Source organism: Amaranthus tricolor, chromosome 10, assembly GCF_026212465.1.
Source record: "Amaranthus tricolor cultivar Red isolate AtriRed21 chromosome 10, ASM2621246v1, whole genome shotgun sequence".
Lineage (NCBI taxonomy): Eukaryota > Viridiplantae > Streptophyta > Magnoliopsida > Caryophyllales > Amaranthaceae > Amaranthus > Amaranthus tricolor.
Genome location: NC_080056.1, coordinates 3701683 through 3712587, shown reverse-complemented (window position 1 = coordinate 3712587; position 10905 = coordinate 3701683). Strand labels below are relative to the sequence as shown.

The following is a 10905-nucleotide window of genomic DNA, read 5'->3' as shown; positions in this document are numbered from 1 at the left end:
TCCTGCTCTTTGTATATGCGTTTATTTATTACATGTGATGAAAAATGTTAGAGGTAGTCCAACCACAAATTGTAACGGAGGAATTAGCATATAATTTTAGCAATATAATCCGTGTAGATTCATTAAATTGTTTAGGGGTTTTGAGATGGCCAAGTGAGGACATGTTTTGTCTAAAATAAAAAAAAAATAAAAAAAAATAAGTATCAATTTAAAAAATTAATTTGTAATCGCAGCGTTATAAAAGGATTTTGCAACCTATTTGATTGTTGATACTAAATAATGATAATAAGAATGATATGTAACATAAATTTTCATGAAATATATCATGTCAATTCTATGGTAATTAAACTTTAATCATACAAAATAATTTTTGTTCACGATTTATGATTATCATAGTATCGCCTAATACCACATTTCCTAATGATAATGCTTATGCATAAATTTTATAAAAAAAATTATATAATTTAAGTAGAACAAACATATCTATTACATTTATCAAGAAATTTTCCTAATACAATTGTACTAACTTTCTAATATCATTCCACCATTTAATAGTAACTATCAAACAATATGGATGGAGTCGTGGATTATAACAAAGCATTAGAGTTGATTTATTTGCTCATTGTGCAATGCATACCTCAACCCACTCAGGCACTCACCATTCAACATCATACTCAATGGAATTTTGGATGAACTGTTAATACAGGATTCCATAGTCTGACTTTTTTATTCGCCAAATAGTCATGTGTTAATTTTGGTCAATAATAATTAATATTTAATTTCCGTTAAATTTGCTACATTTACAATAAAAGAATCTCACGATGAATTCAAATGTAGCAAAATTAATAGAAGAGAGTAAATTTATATGAAAATGATTTCAAGATTATTGCCCTAAATGTTGAGTAGTTCCGTGACTGACAAACATAAAAGTTAAGAGAACGGATCTCACATTTCAAAGCACTGATCCACCTCGACTAGAAACAAAAATGTAGTGTACAAACATATCCTTGCCACGCAAAAGAGCTCTATAGATCAACCAATTCTGATGGATCGAAACAACAAAAACACCAAAAACCAATCTATAATATGATAGTATCTTAAGAAATGCAGTAGGTTGTGTAAATAATGGCATCGTTTTGAGGGCACGAGAAAATACATTTGCAGATTCGGTTTAGTAGCTTCTTCCCCAATACGTCCACTTTTTAGCTGGCTTTCCGGAGGCAAAGCAAAGGGTACCTGAAAGTAATGGGGGAAAACAATTAACTTTAGACAGCAGCAAAACTCAATATGATTAACTCGCTAAAGGTCTCACTCTCGGCAAGAAAAAATAAGACGACAATTAGTTATGTTCACCAATTCTAGCAGTAGACTTGCTATAACTAAAATTGTCTATCCTATTTGGGCAAGCAATATGCATTATCCAGACTAGAAAAACATACATCACTTTCAAACAGGCAAATGAGAGTAATGTTTTTGAGTTTTAGCATAGAAGTCCGCTGTTATAGAGAAATAAAGAGCTGATACCTTCTTCCATCTCTGGCTGGTCAAACGGGGAGCACAATGTCTTAGCAGCTCCCATCTCACCTTTTGTTCGAGCTTTGACATCTTTCTCGACTTCCTGAATAGATGAAAACAAGGCATCAACTACTCTGGCATATTTTATAGAGAAAATGTAGGTAAAACAAAGCTTCCCCAAACTTGTTTGAAGTAATTTGCAATTCTCCCCCATAAAAGCAAATCTGACAAGATATTAATCAGAACAAGGCAACTAGAGACGAGTAAACATTAGACATATGCCTTATAGGTGGCACATCACAATGAGGAGCTCTTTTCATACCGCAGTGTCGCTGGTCATAAAATCTAAGTCAGAAAAACCACACAAACATTATGCATGAGCGAAGGAGACCTAAAGCTGTCGGACTGCTTCTTATGTCTCAGATAGTGTGCATGCAATTGCAATGCTACCAATATGATTTTCGTCTAAGAACAGCACACATAAGATTGTGCAGAGGTTGAAATGAAACAGATAGACTACAGGAAGTATTAGCACACCATGCAAATTGCAAAGAGTATGACTAGATGAATATTTCTGCTCATAGAAGGTGCAATGGATTACAAGAAATTTGAATATGATAACCAAGCATCCAAGCTAGAATATTAAACTACTTAAAAGTATCTAATCAGTGCAAATGCAAAGCAAAATACCTCTTCATCGCACCAAGGAGCAAAAATCAGTTTCTTCTTGGCCAAAGCCTCAACAAACTCATCCCACGTCCTAACTTTTTGAACGCATGCATCTCTTTTCTCCTTAGCAAGATCAAACAAGTTCTTCTGAATTGCATCCAGTAATTCTTTGACCTGATCAACCAAATTAGCCATTGGAAGATCCTTCTTGGCCGAATTATCACGTCGAACAGCACGAACCTAAAATGGACAATGTCATCACATGTCAACAAACATGATGAACATTTATAATCCAATCACCAAAAAAGATTTGATATCAAAGGATAGTAGCTAAGTAAAATGTTTCAGCTTTCCAAGCTCAAGCCAAAGTTAAATACATAAATCTACCGGTTGAATCAAGGACTGTGGGGTACCATTTTGAATCTTTTTCTTTCTTTGGTATCTGTAAAAGTCTAGGAAACTATACCCACATCAAGGGGCAGAGAAGGAGCACGAAAAATATGGCAATATTGAAATATAAGTTAAAGCAAACACAAAAGAGTAGACAATATTAGACAAGTATAGCAGAACACCATAGATATATATTTTTTTCAATAGTAATAACAGATCATATATAATAATCAAAAAAACAAGAAAACAAACTCAGTGCATATCCGATTATCCAATTATTTCACCTGACTGTTGGCTAAATCCTTTGGTCCAATCTCAAGCCTCAAAGGAACACCTTTCATCTCCCAGTGTGAGTACTTCCAACCTGGAGAATAATTATCCCTAAGATCTGCCTCAGCCCGAATACCTGCTTCGCTCAAAATATTTACAGTAGAAGAACATGCATCAAAAATTCCCTGTGTATCTGCATCTTTGAAAGGGACAGGCACCACTATTACTTGAACAGCAGCAACTTTTGGTGGCAAAACTAGGCCTCGGTCATCACCATGTGTCATCACCATGACCCCTATCTGCATACACACAACAGATAGTGGATCACATCAGTCAATTGATAGAGCATACACAATAGACAGGTCACAGAATATGTTCATCTTACATAGAAACAATTACAACACTCAGCATAACCAATACCACTAAACCCCTGCAAATTACAAGTCAAAACACACAAAATTCCGGCCATTTCAACCTTTAACAAATTCATACATCAAAATGGGTATCAATGAAGCAATGGAAATATTTATGATCCTCAATGGACACTCGGGGACCATGGTTGTCTTATCATTCCTCATTCGAATCAACGAGGCAATGGAAATACCTTATGATCCCCAATGGACACTCAGGGACCATGGTTGCCTTATAGTTCCTCATTCAGAAGGTTTGACAACAAGATCAAACAAATAATGTGCAACTCAATCATTACATAATGGCAATGGTTTGACCACACGTTCAATAAAATTGACATAATATTTAACGAACACCTTATCATATAGTCCGTACCATAACTCAACAACTTCATAGAACTCTTTGTAATATACTCTCGAATTCTCAAGATGCACAATTCTGCAAGCAGGTTTACTCAGTGAAACTACCATAGTAGACACTATTTAAGACCCTCCAAATCCTTTAATACTGCAGTCATCAAATTAGCATCAAGGCTTTAGTCTTAAATATTAGGATCATAGATAGGCTAAAAGGTCAACTGATGTTGATCTGTTACACTAAATTTGGAAGTTGTCAATGGATGTTTAACAGAAGAACAATAAAGTATGGATGAGGAAGAGGATTAGAGGAAAACATCATAAGTGGCATTATTATCATCCTTTAAATTTTTGAAGTAACATTTTCAAAGTAATATTAAACTTGCCTTTGACTCACTTCTATGAAACAGAAATCTCCGAAGAGGCATTATTTTACCATCATTCCAAAAGAAATTATAATTATAATCTGTAAAACACCAAAAGATTTCTAAATGACAATGTTGATTATCCTAAAACAATCGCTTCATAATTTATCTTAAACAGCAGTTTTCCATAATAATGGATTCTAATCTCTTGTCACATCTTCTGACAAGTGTAACCTTGCATAAATCCATAAAGCATTGGATGACACATCTCGACAGTAGGAACCACTCAAGCGAGGAAGAAATTGTAGCTTCTAAGTCATGAGGTTAATCCAGCACACGCCTTCCACATCAAGTATACTGGATAAACATAAAACTCTAATATATTTTGAATTCCAGCATCACCACAGTGTTTGTTCATAGATTGAAGTGAACCCATTAGAGGAAAGTGAATCCTATATCCAGGACGGCATAAAGTACAAATTCAAGAAGTTTCCAAGATCCTAGGTACAAGTTCTCAAACAATAACCTACCCACCGTGTATTTTACACCATGAACCTTGGACAGGCAATGAAATCTCTGTTTCCCATTCATGGACAAGGACCAGAGACTGTAATTTGTGGAGATCTTTGAGATTGTTAGATAAACAGAAACTCAAAGACCTGACAAAAGGGCTACTGCATATGAAATGGGAACTCTATCTGGTCCTTCATGTCTCCAAGAAAGCTAGGTCATATACCAGCATTGCAAAAGCAATATGGTCTTAGAAATTATGTCGGATCAAAATTGGATCACTAAATATTTGGTTTAGATATCATTATGTGATATCTGATAAAGTAAGAAAAAAAAATATAGCAAGCTTTTAATCTCAAGTATGTTGAAATTTTCTGCATGGAATTTTTAAAACCAAAAGAAAAAGAGAATTGGAAACAGAAAAGTAAAGTAAATCTCCTATTCAGTAGCACAAAAACAAGCGCTAGTATAGAGAAAGTTATTAAAAATAACAAAAGGATGATATCTACAGACCGTTCGGGTACTGTACGCCCATGAGTTCTGCCACACCATTGCTTTCTCTCCTTTATCATTTTCATAAGTAATTTCAAACATCTTTGCAAAATTCTGACCCAAACAATGCGAGGTTGCACCTTGTACTCCACGTCCAGTGTTTGGTATAAAGGCCTGGAGCACAGAGTAAATACAATTGAGGAACAATTACCAAGAGATTGTATATCAACAAAACATAAAGAGTAAATACAATACAGGAATAATTAGGAAGAAACTGTATATCAACAAGCATATAACTACATGGACCCTAAAAACATTCATCAAGATAGCAATAAACCCAGAAGCAAAAGTATGAAGAAAAGTACTTCAATCTCATTAAAAACAATGGGACTACCTCAACACTAGTTGTGTAGTATCCACCAGCAAATTTCTCCATTTCACTTTTTTTGCCCTTGATCACTGGAACAGCCAAAAAGTCTTCATATATCTGCCTGTATAGTTCCAATATGTCCAGAACCTAATGCAGCAATAACATGCTCAGATCATGGTGCAAAATCGTGTTTGCGGTCGCGATCGCGGAAACTAAAAATTCGATTATCGCGAAGCAGGTCACGATTGTTATGCAGGATTATATGTTTTTTAATTCACTTTTGAACTGATTTTTTAGTAATTTATATTTAAATTTTTTGTCATTTATCTTAAATTACTAATTGATGTTTGTAATTGAATTTAAAAAACAACAATTAACACATATATACAATAAAAAAAAAACTTTAATAATAATTAACACATAGACTAACAATTATAAATGACTAACAATTAAAACATAATTAAAAAACTTTAATAATAATTACTCCTAAACTTACACGCCTCCCCACACCCCACTTTCTCAATTACTTTACCCATATGACTTTTCCTATTCCTATCCTATCTTTTTATCTCTCTTAATAGTAATTGTTGCAAATGTAGATGTACTTCTACAAGCTCTAAATTGCTACACTGTAAAAGTAAATTTTTTGAGAAGTGCTATTAAATTTAGATTTTCCAAAACGGAGATCATGAGGTGAGAGAAAAAAATTTATCACCTCCTTCATGAAGACTTAAACTCCATCAACTCCAACGTTTAAGAAGTTCTCTTCATCAATGGAGAGTCGACCATCAACCTTCAATTTCAAGGCTTCTTAGTCCGGTTCTTTATGTTTTTGGGTTCAATCTTGTCAAAAATATCCAAACTGCCAAAAGTCGTCCAAAATCGCATAGACTCACTATCAAGTCCGGTTCATAACGGTCAAAACGGCCGATAAGCACGGCGGAACGCTGTTTTTACATACACCGTTACAAAACGCGAGTTTTGGGAACGGTTGACTGAAAATCCAAGTCAACTCAGCCGTTCCGAGTCAACTCGGCGGAGTTTTGACACCATGGCTCAAATAATGTCAAGTGAAAGTTTTTAACCAATAACGATTGAATACAATCAATCAACCATTTCACAAGAATGAAAAGGATTATCTTGAGACGACGATTTCCTCTTCAAAATGGAAACAAGAAAGAACCTACCAATTTTATTTTATTTTTTACTATTTTCTGAATATTACAAGAATCAAGGTGTAGCTACGACACAGATAGCCACTGACTGAACTTGAGAGCAAAGTCTCTGACTTCTCTCTGCTTGTATTGATTTTTCTCTCAATGGGGTATGGACCTCTTACATACAATTATGCCATTATGACATGAGTGGCTAATACCTCACATAAATTGAAATGAACAAGGATTTTGACAAGAACACCCATAATTATTTAGGTTTAACAAGAAATGTTTAGCTATACTAATTATTTTAGACAGGTGTAACATCATACCTCAGCATCAGCTTCTTCCTGTGTTGCAAAAGCAGTATGGCCTTCTTGCCAAAGAAATTCACGGCTCCTATAAAGAAAAAACAAGTCCAAATAAGTAAGCATACTTAATGTGATTAGTTGCAAATTTCGCTCCAAGAATGCAGGCATACAATTACAACCTCAAAAAGAAGTAGCATTCTTAACTAGAGAAGTATTGTTTTGCAAATGTATAGATGAATATGTGAGTGTCTTGAATCTTTATCTCAAAACCCAGATATTGAAAGAAAATTTAATTGACAACTGAAAAATAAGTATACAAAAACAGCAATTTATTGTACATCCTTCAGGTTCAACCTTTTTTCAATGCTGCAGGGAACTTTAGCAATTAAGGTGATAACATAAACACAAATACTTTTCTTAAGCGCTGATAATCTAGGGAATCGTGGAAGGAAAAAAGTGTACAGCATAAGCAACAAATTCCAAATCCATGACTGTAAAGCACATCATATGCTTACCGGATGAAAGGAGTAGGATTGCTGAATTCCCAACGAACAACATTACACCATTGATTAAGCCTTAAAGGCAAGTCACGGTGTCCCCTGATCCACTTTGAATAATATGGATACATAACAGTCTCACTAGTGGGACGAATAGCAATTGGCACTTCCAACTCAGATTGTCCAGACTTGGTTACCCAAGCAACCTAAGAGAAAGCTACCAGATTCCAATTATGAAAAGCAAGCTATAATTAAAAAAGTTAACAGCAATAAACAAGAAATATCCCAACAGTTCTACAGACAGCTGTTGCAGACAGAACATAAAAAAGATCCCACACTTTCTTTTGGTACGGAAGCTCTCCCTCTTCAAAATTCTTGATACTATGGCATAATAAAACAAAAGGACTCTCAAATTGTTTTACCTCTGGGGCAAAACCCTCAATGTGGTCTTTTTCCTTCTGCAGCACACCAGGTGATACAAACAGAGGAAAGTAGCAATTTTTTATCTTCATCTTCTTGATTTCAGCATCAAAAAATTCCTGAAGATCAAAAATATAGAATGACAACGTCAAATTAGGGAAGACACATATAGTACATAATAACACTCAACTAAAGAATGAAAAAAATAGAAAACCAGCAATCAGAAATATGAACCCAGGACTACTAGTGTAATATTGATTTGGTGCATCTTATTTTGACATGCTTTAATTTTTTCCCTTTCTTCTCTCAGAAGGCGGAAGGCGGAAGGCGGAAGCCATTTCATTGCAACCATATGCAAAAATGTGGCTTCAGTTGTGATTGTGCCATTGTTCCATTGTGAAAACGACCTCATTATATAAAATAACTAATGATACAAACACAATATATAAAACATCTAATGACATGTCCTTGATCCATATCTAAATTGATGAACCCTTTACTAAATAGTTTTGTTTTGGACAACTTGGGATTCCCTTCATAGCATTGACAGAGTGTAGTGCCAATGACATCTATCTCGGTCTTCAGTTCACATATGTTATACTTCATGATGCTTGGAAGCCCAATTCAGCCCAGCAGCCTAGCAACACTATACAAGCTAAAAAAAAGAAAGGGGGAAAAATAAAAGGCAATGAAATCCTGTAGACCAAATGACCTATCCATCCGCGTAGGGATGACAATATGTATAACCCAAGAAAGACAACCCCAAAAGTATCCAAAATACTTGAATTCACCAACTTATTAGCCAGTCATTGCTCTCTACATAAAATGGTAAGGTATAAACAAAAAGAAAAAAGAGTCTAACTTAAATCCAGACCACTCATCCAAGTGGATGTATTGTTGCAGCCAAACCGCCAAAGTTTTCAGTAAAGACATTGAGCCGATTTTAACTTAATGCACATGTGGTAAACCAACAAATCCGCAATGAAATCATCATTACAGATGCATGACTATGCATGACTTTCAAATAATGAGCTTACCAAAATAGACTCCACCATGGGATTTCATCACTAAATACAAGCGAAGTGCATACAAAGTCCCCAGAAAGTATTCTTACATAATATACATTGAATTATCAAATCGAATCATATAGCAAAAAAAATAACAAGTACATACTTGCATAGCCTCCCAAATAGCCATAGTCCAAGGCCTCAAAATGTAACAGCCAGAGATATCATAATATTCTATCATCTCAGCATTGACAACAACCTACACAAATCACATACAACAATTTAACACCAAAAAACAAACCCAAAAATACAAAATTAAATCCAATATACACCACCAAAATAATCAACAAATACCTCCGAATACCACTCCCCAAAATTATCATCCTTTTTGTGAGTCAATCCTAAACCAGTCTCTTTCTTGACTTCTTTCTTCTTACCACCTTAAAATCCAATCAGCAATTCAAAAAATCAACTACTAAATTGCATTACTACTTCATTAAACCAAAATCAAAAGTAATCAAGCAATAAATAATCAAAAAAAGAAAAACTAACCAGATTTAGCTTTCCCTTCGCCAGCCATGGAAAATGGGGTTCTAGTGCGATTGAAAAAACAGCTAAACGAACAAGGCAAAGAGAAGTAAAGAGAATCGGAGTGAAGTGAAAAGGAAGAGGAGAAAGAGAGGAAGAAGAAGATGATGATGATCGTACCTGAGCGAAGACAACGGCGGGAGAGGCGAGGAAGAAAAGGAGGAGAGAATACGAGAAGTGATATAACGGCGGTTCAGAAAAAATGGGTTAAATTTAGAAAAACGGCCGCAGACATTAAAAATGGTACTAATATTAGTCTACTGAGCTGTTGGGCATTGGCTACAACCTTTGGCTTTGATTTTCTTTTTGGAAGATATGCTACGTGTTGTTTGACAATTGGCAGTTGGGTTGACTTTTTTTAGTTAGTTAGTTTGACCGATTAAAATCTTTGTCTAATTTTTTTGTTTATAAGCTAGTTGAAAAAGTTACATATTTAATAAATTTGAAAATTGATTGTTGACTGCTTATCAGAGAAAATGAGAATTAATAAGCCAAAAATAACCTACCTGAAATAGCTTTTCATTTTGGCTTAAAAGCATATTTTCAACTGATTTAAAGGTCATTTAAAGACAAAAGTCAAAACCCTATAAAAAAAAATAAACAAAAAACCATAAACCAAACATGTTAAATTAATTAAATTTTGCTCAAAGTAATAATGCTTTGAATCTTAAAACACAAATTGATCTTAATAATAACCATTATAAAAATAATAGTACTTTTTAACAAACATAGCATTATAAAACCGTTAATAATGTCAATGATATTATGTTTTTTAGTTTTGACTGTTAATTCAAATTTACGTGAACTGTAAATCATACAGTTGGAAATAAAAATTTAGTGAATATAAAACGGAGAATTTGAATTAGGCATTACTTTGCTCAAAATTTTTGTGTTAATTAACCCTTTGTTAAATTTCTTAGAATTTACTTTAGTTGTTTGTATAACAGTAAGAATTTACTTCACTATTTTTTTTTATAAATGAAATGAAACTAACTAAGAGTATTTAATATTCCACATCATTTATAATGGACATTTGATATTTAAATTTCTACTATGGAATTTACTTCACTATTTTTTTAATAAATGAAATTAACTATTTAATATTCTACATCATTTACAATGGACATTTGATCTTTGAATTTTCAACTATTGTAAAATCTTATCAATAATATAGAAATCGATTTATCAAATGATGTTATTTTTTGTCAAAGGTACGCTAAATAACATTATGCTATAAACGTAGAGCTAGAGTTATTGCCGAAAATACAAAACCAAATAATAAAACTTTTATTTTTATTTTGGGATAAAAAGTGTCCGATACGAATAAAAGGCGAGAGAAGAAAAACATCTTTAGGTATGTGATCATAATCAAACTCATATCATAAGGATGAAAAGAAAATTTTTTAATTATTACATTAACTCAAGATTATCTTAAAATTTTAAACCCACAACTATAGGCTTTTAAATGGTCATTTCACAGCTAAATGCTCTAATAGAGCTAGTTCCAACTTCCAACTAAATAAGAATCGGGCGATTTCACCTTGAATTCCTTTTGGCATGATTCTTCGTTGCTTAGAGCC

At 33.8% G+C, this 10905-nt stretch overlaps 1 protein-coding gene across 2 annotated transcripts; it reads right to left on the bottom strand.

Moving 5' to 3' along the window:
* Positions 1-885: 885 nt before the first annotated feature.
* LOC130825764 (proline--tRNA ligase, cytoplasmic-like) lies at positions 886-9702 on the bottom strand. 2 transcript variants are annotated; one of them, XM_057691165.1, is made up of 13 exons: positions 9446-9702; positions 9290-9351; positions 9092-9177; positions 8904-8996; positions 7733-7849; positions 7329-7516; positions 6835-6901; positions 5373-5495; positions 5000-5152; positions 2859-3143; positions 2206-2424; positions 1525-1618; positions 886-1236 (listed from the first exon to the last, which is right to left on the bottom strand). In XM_057691165.1, the coding sequence occupies exons 2-13, from the start codon at positions 9315-9317 to the stop codon at positions 1172-1174; spliced, it is 1518 nt and encodes a 505-aa protein (XP_057547148.1). In that variant the 5' UTR covers positions 9318-9351; positions 9446-9702; the 3' UTR covers positions 886-1171. The 2 variants fall into 2 exon arrangements, with proteins under 2 accessions (XP_057547148.1, XP_057547147.1); XM_057691164.1 differs by having other exon boundaries at positions 9290-9330; positions 9446-9552.
* Positions 9703-10905: the final 1203 nt, after the last annotated feature.

Coding starts and splice junctions, on each gene's coding strand:
- LOC130825764 (XM_057691165.1), bottom strand. CDS start 9,317: ATGGCTGGCGAAGGGAAAGCTAAATCTG. Junction 9,178..9,289: donor CGAAGGGAAAGCTAAATCTG/GTTAGTTTTTCT, acceptor TTGGATTTTAAG/GTGGTAAGAAGAAAGAAGTC. Junction 7,517..7,732: donor TTGAGGGTTTTGCCCCAGAG/GTAAAACAATTT, acceptor GCTTTCTCTTAG/GTTGCTTGGGTAACCAAGTC.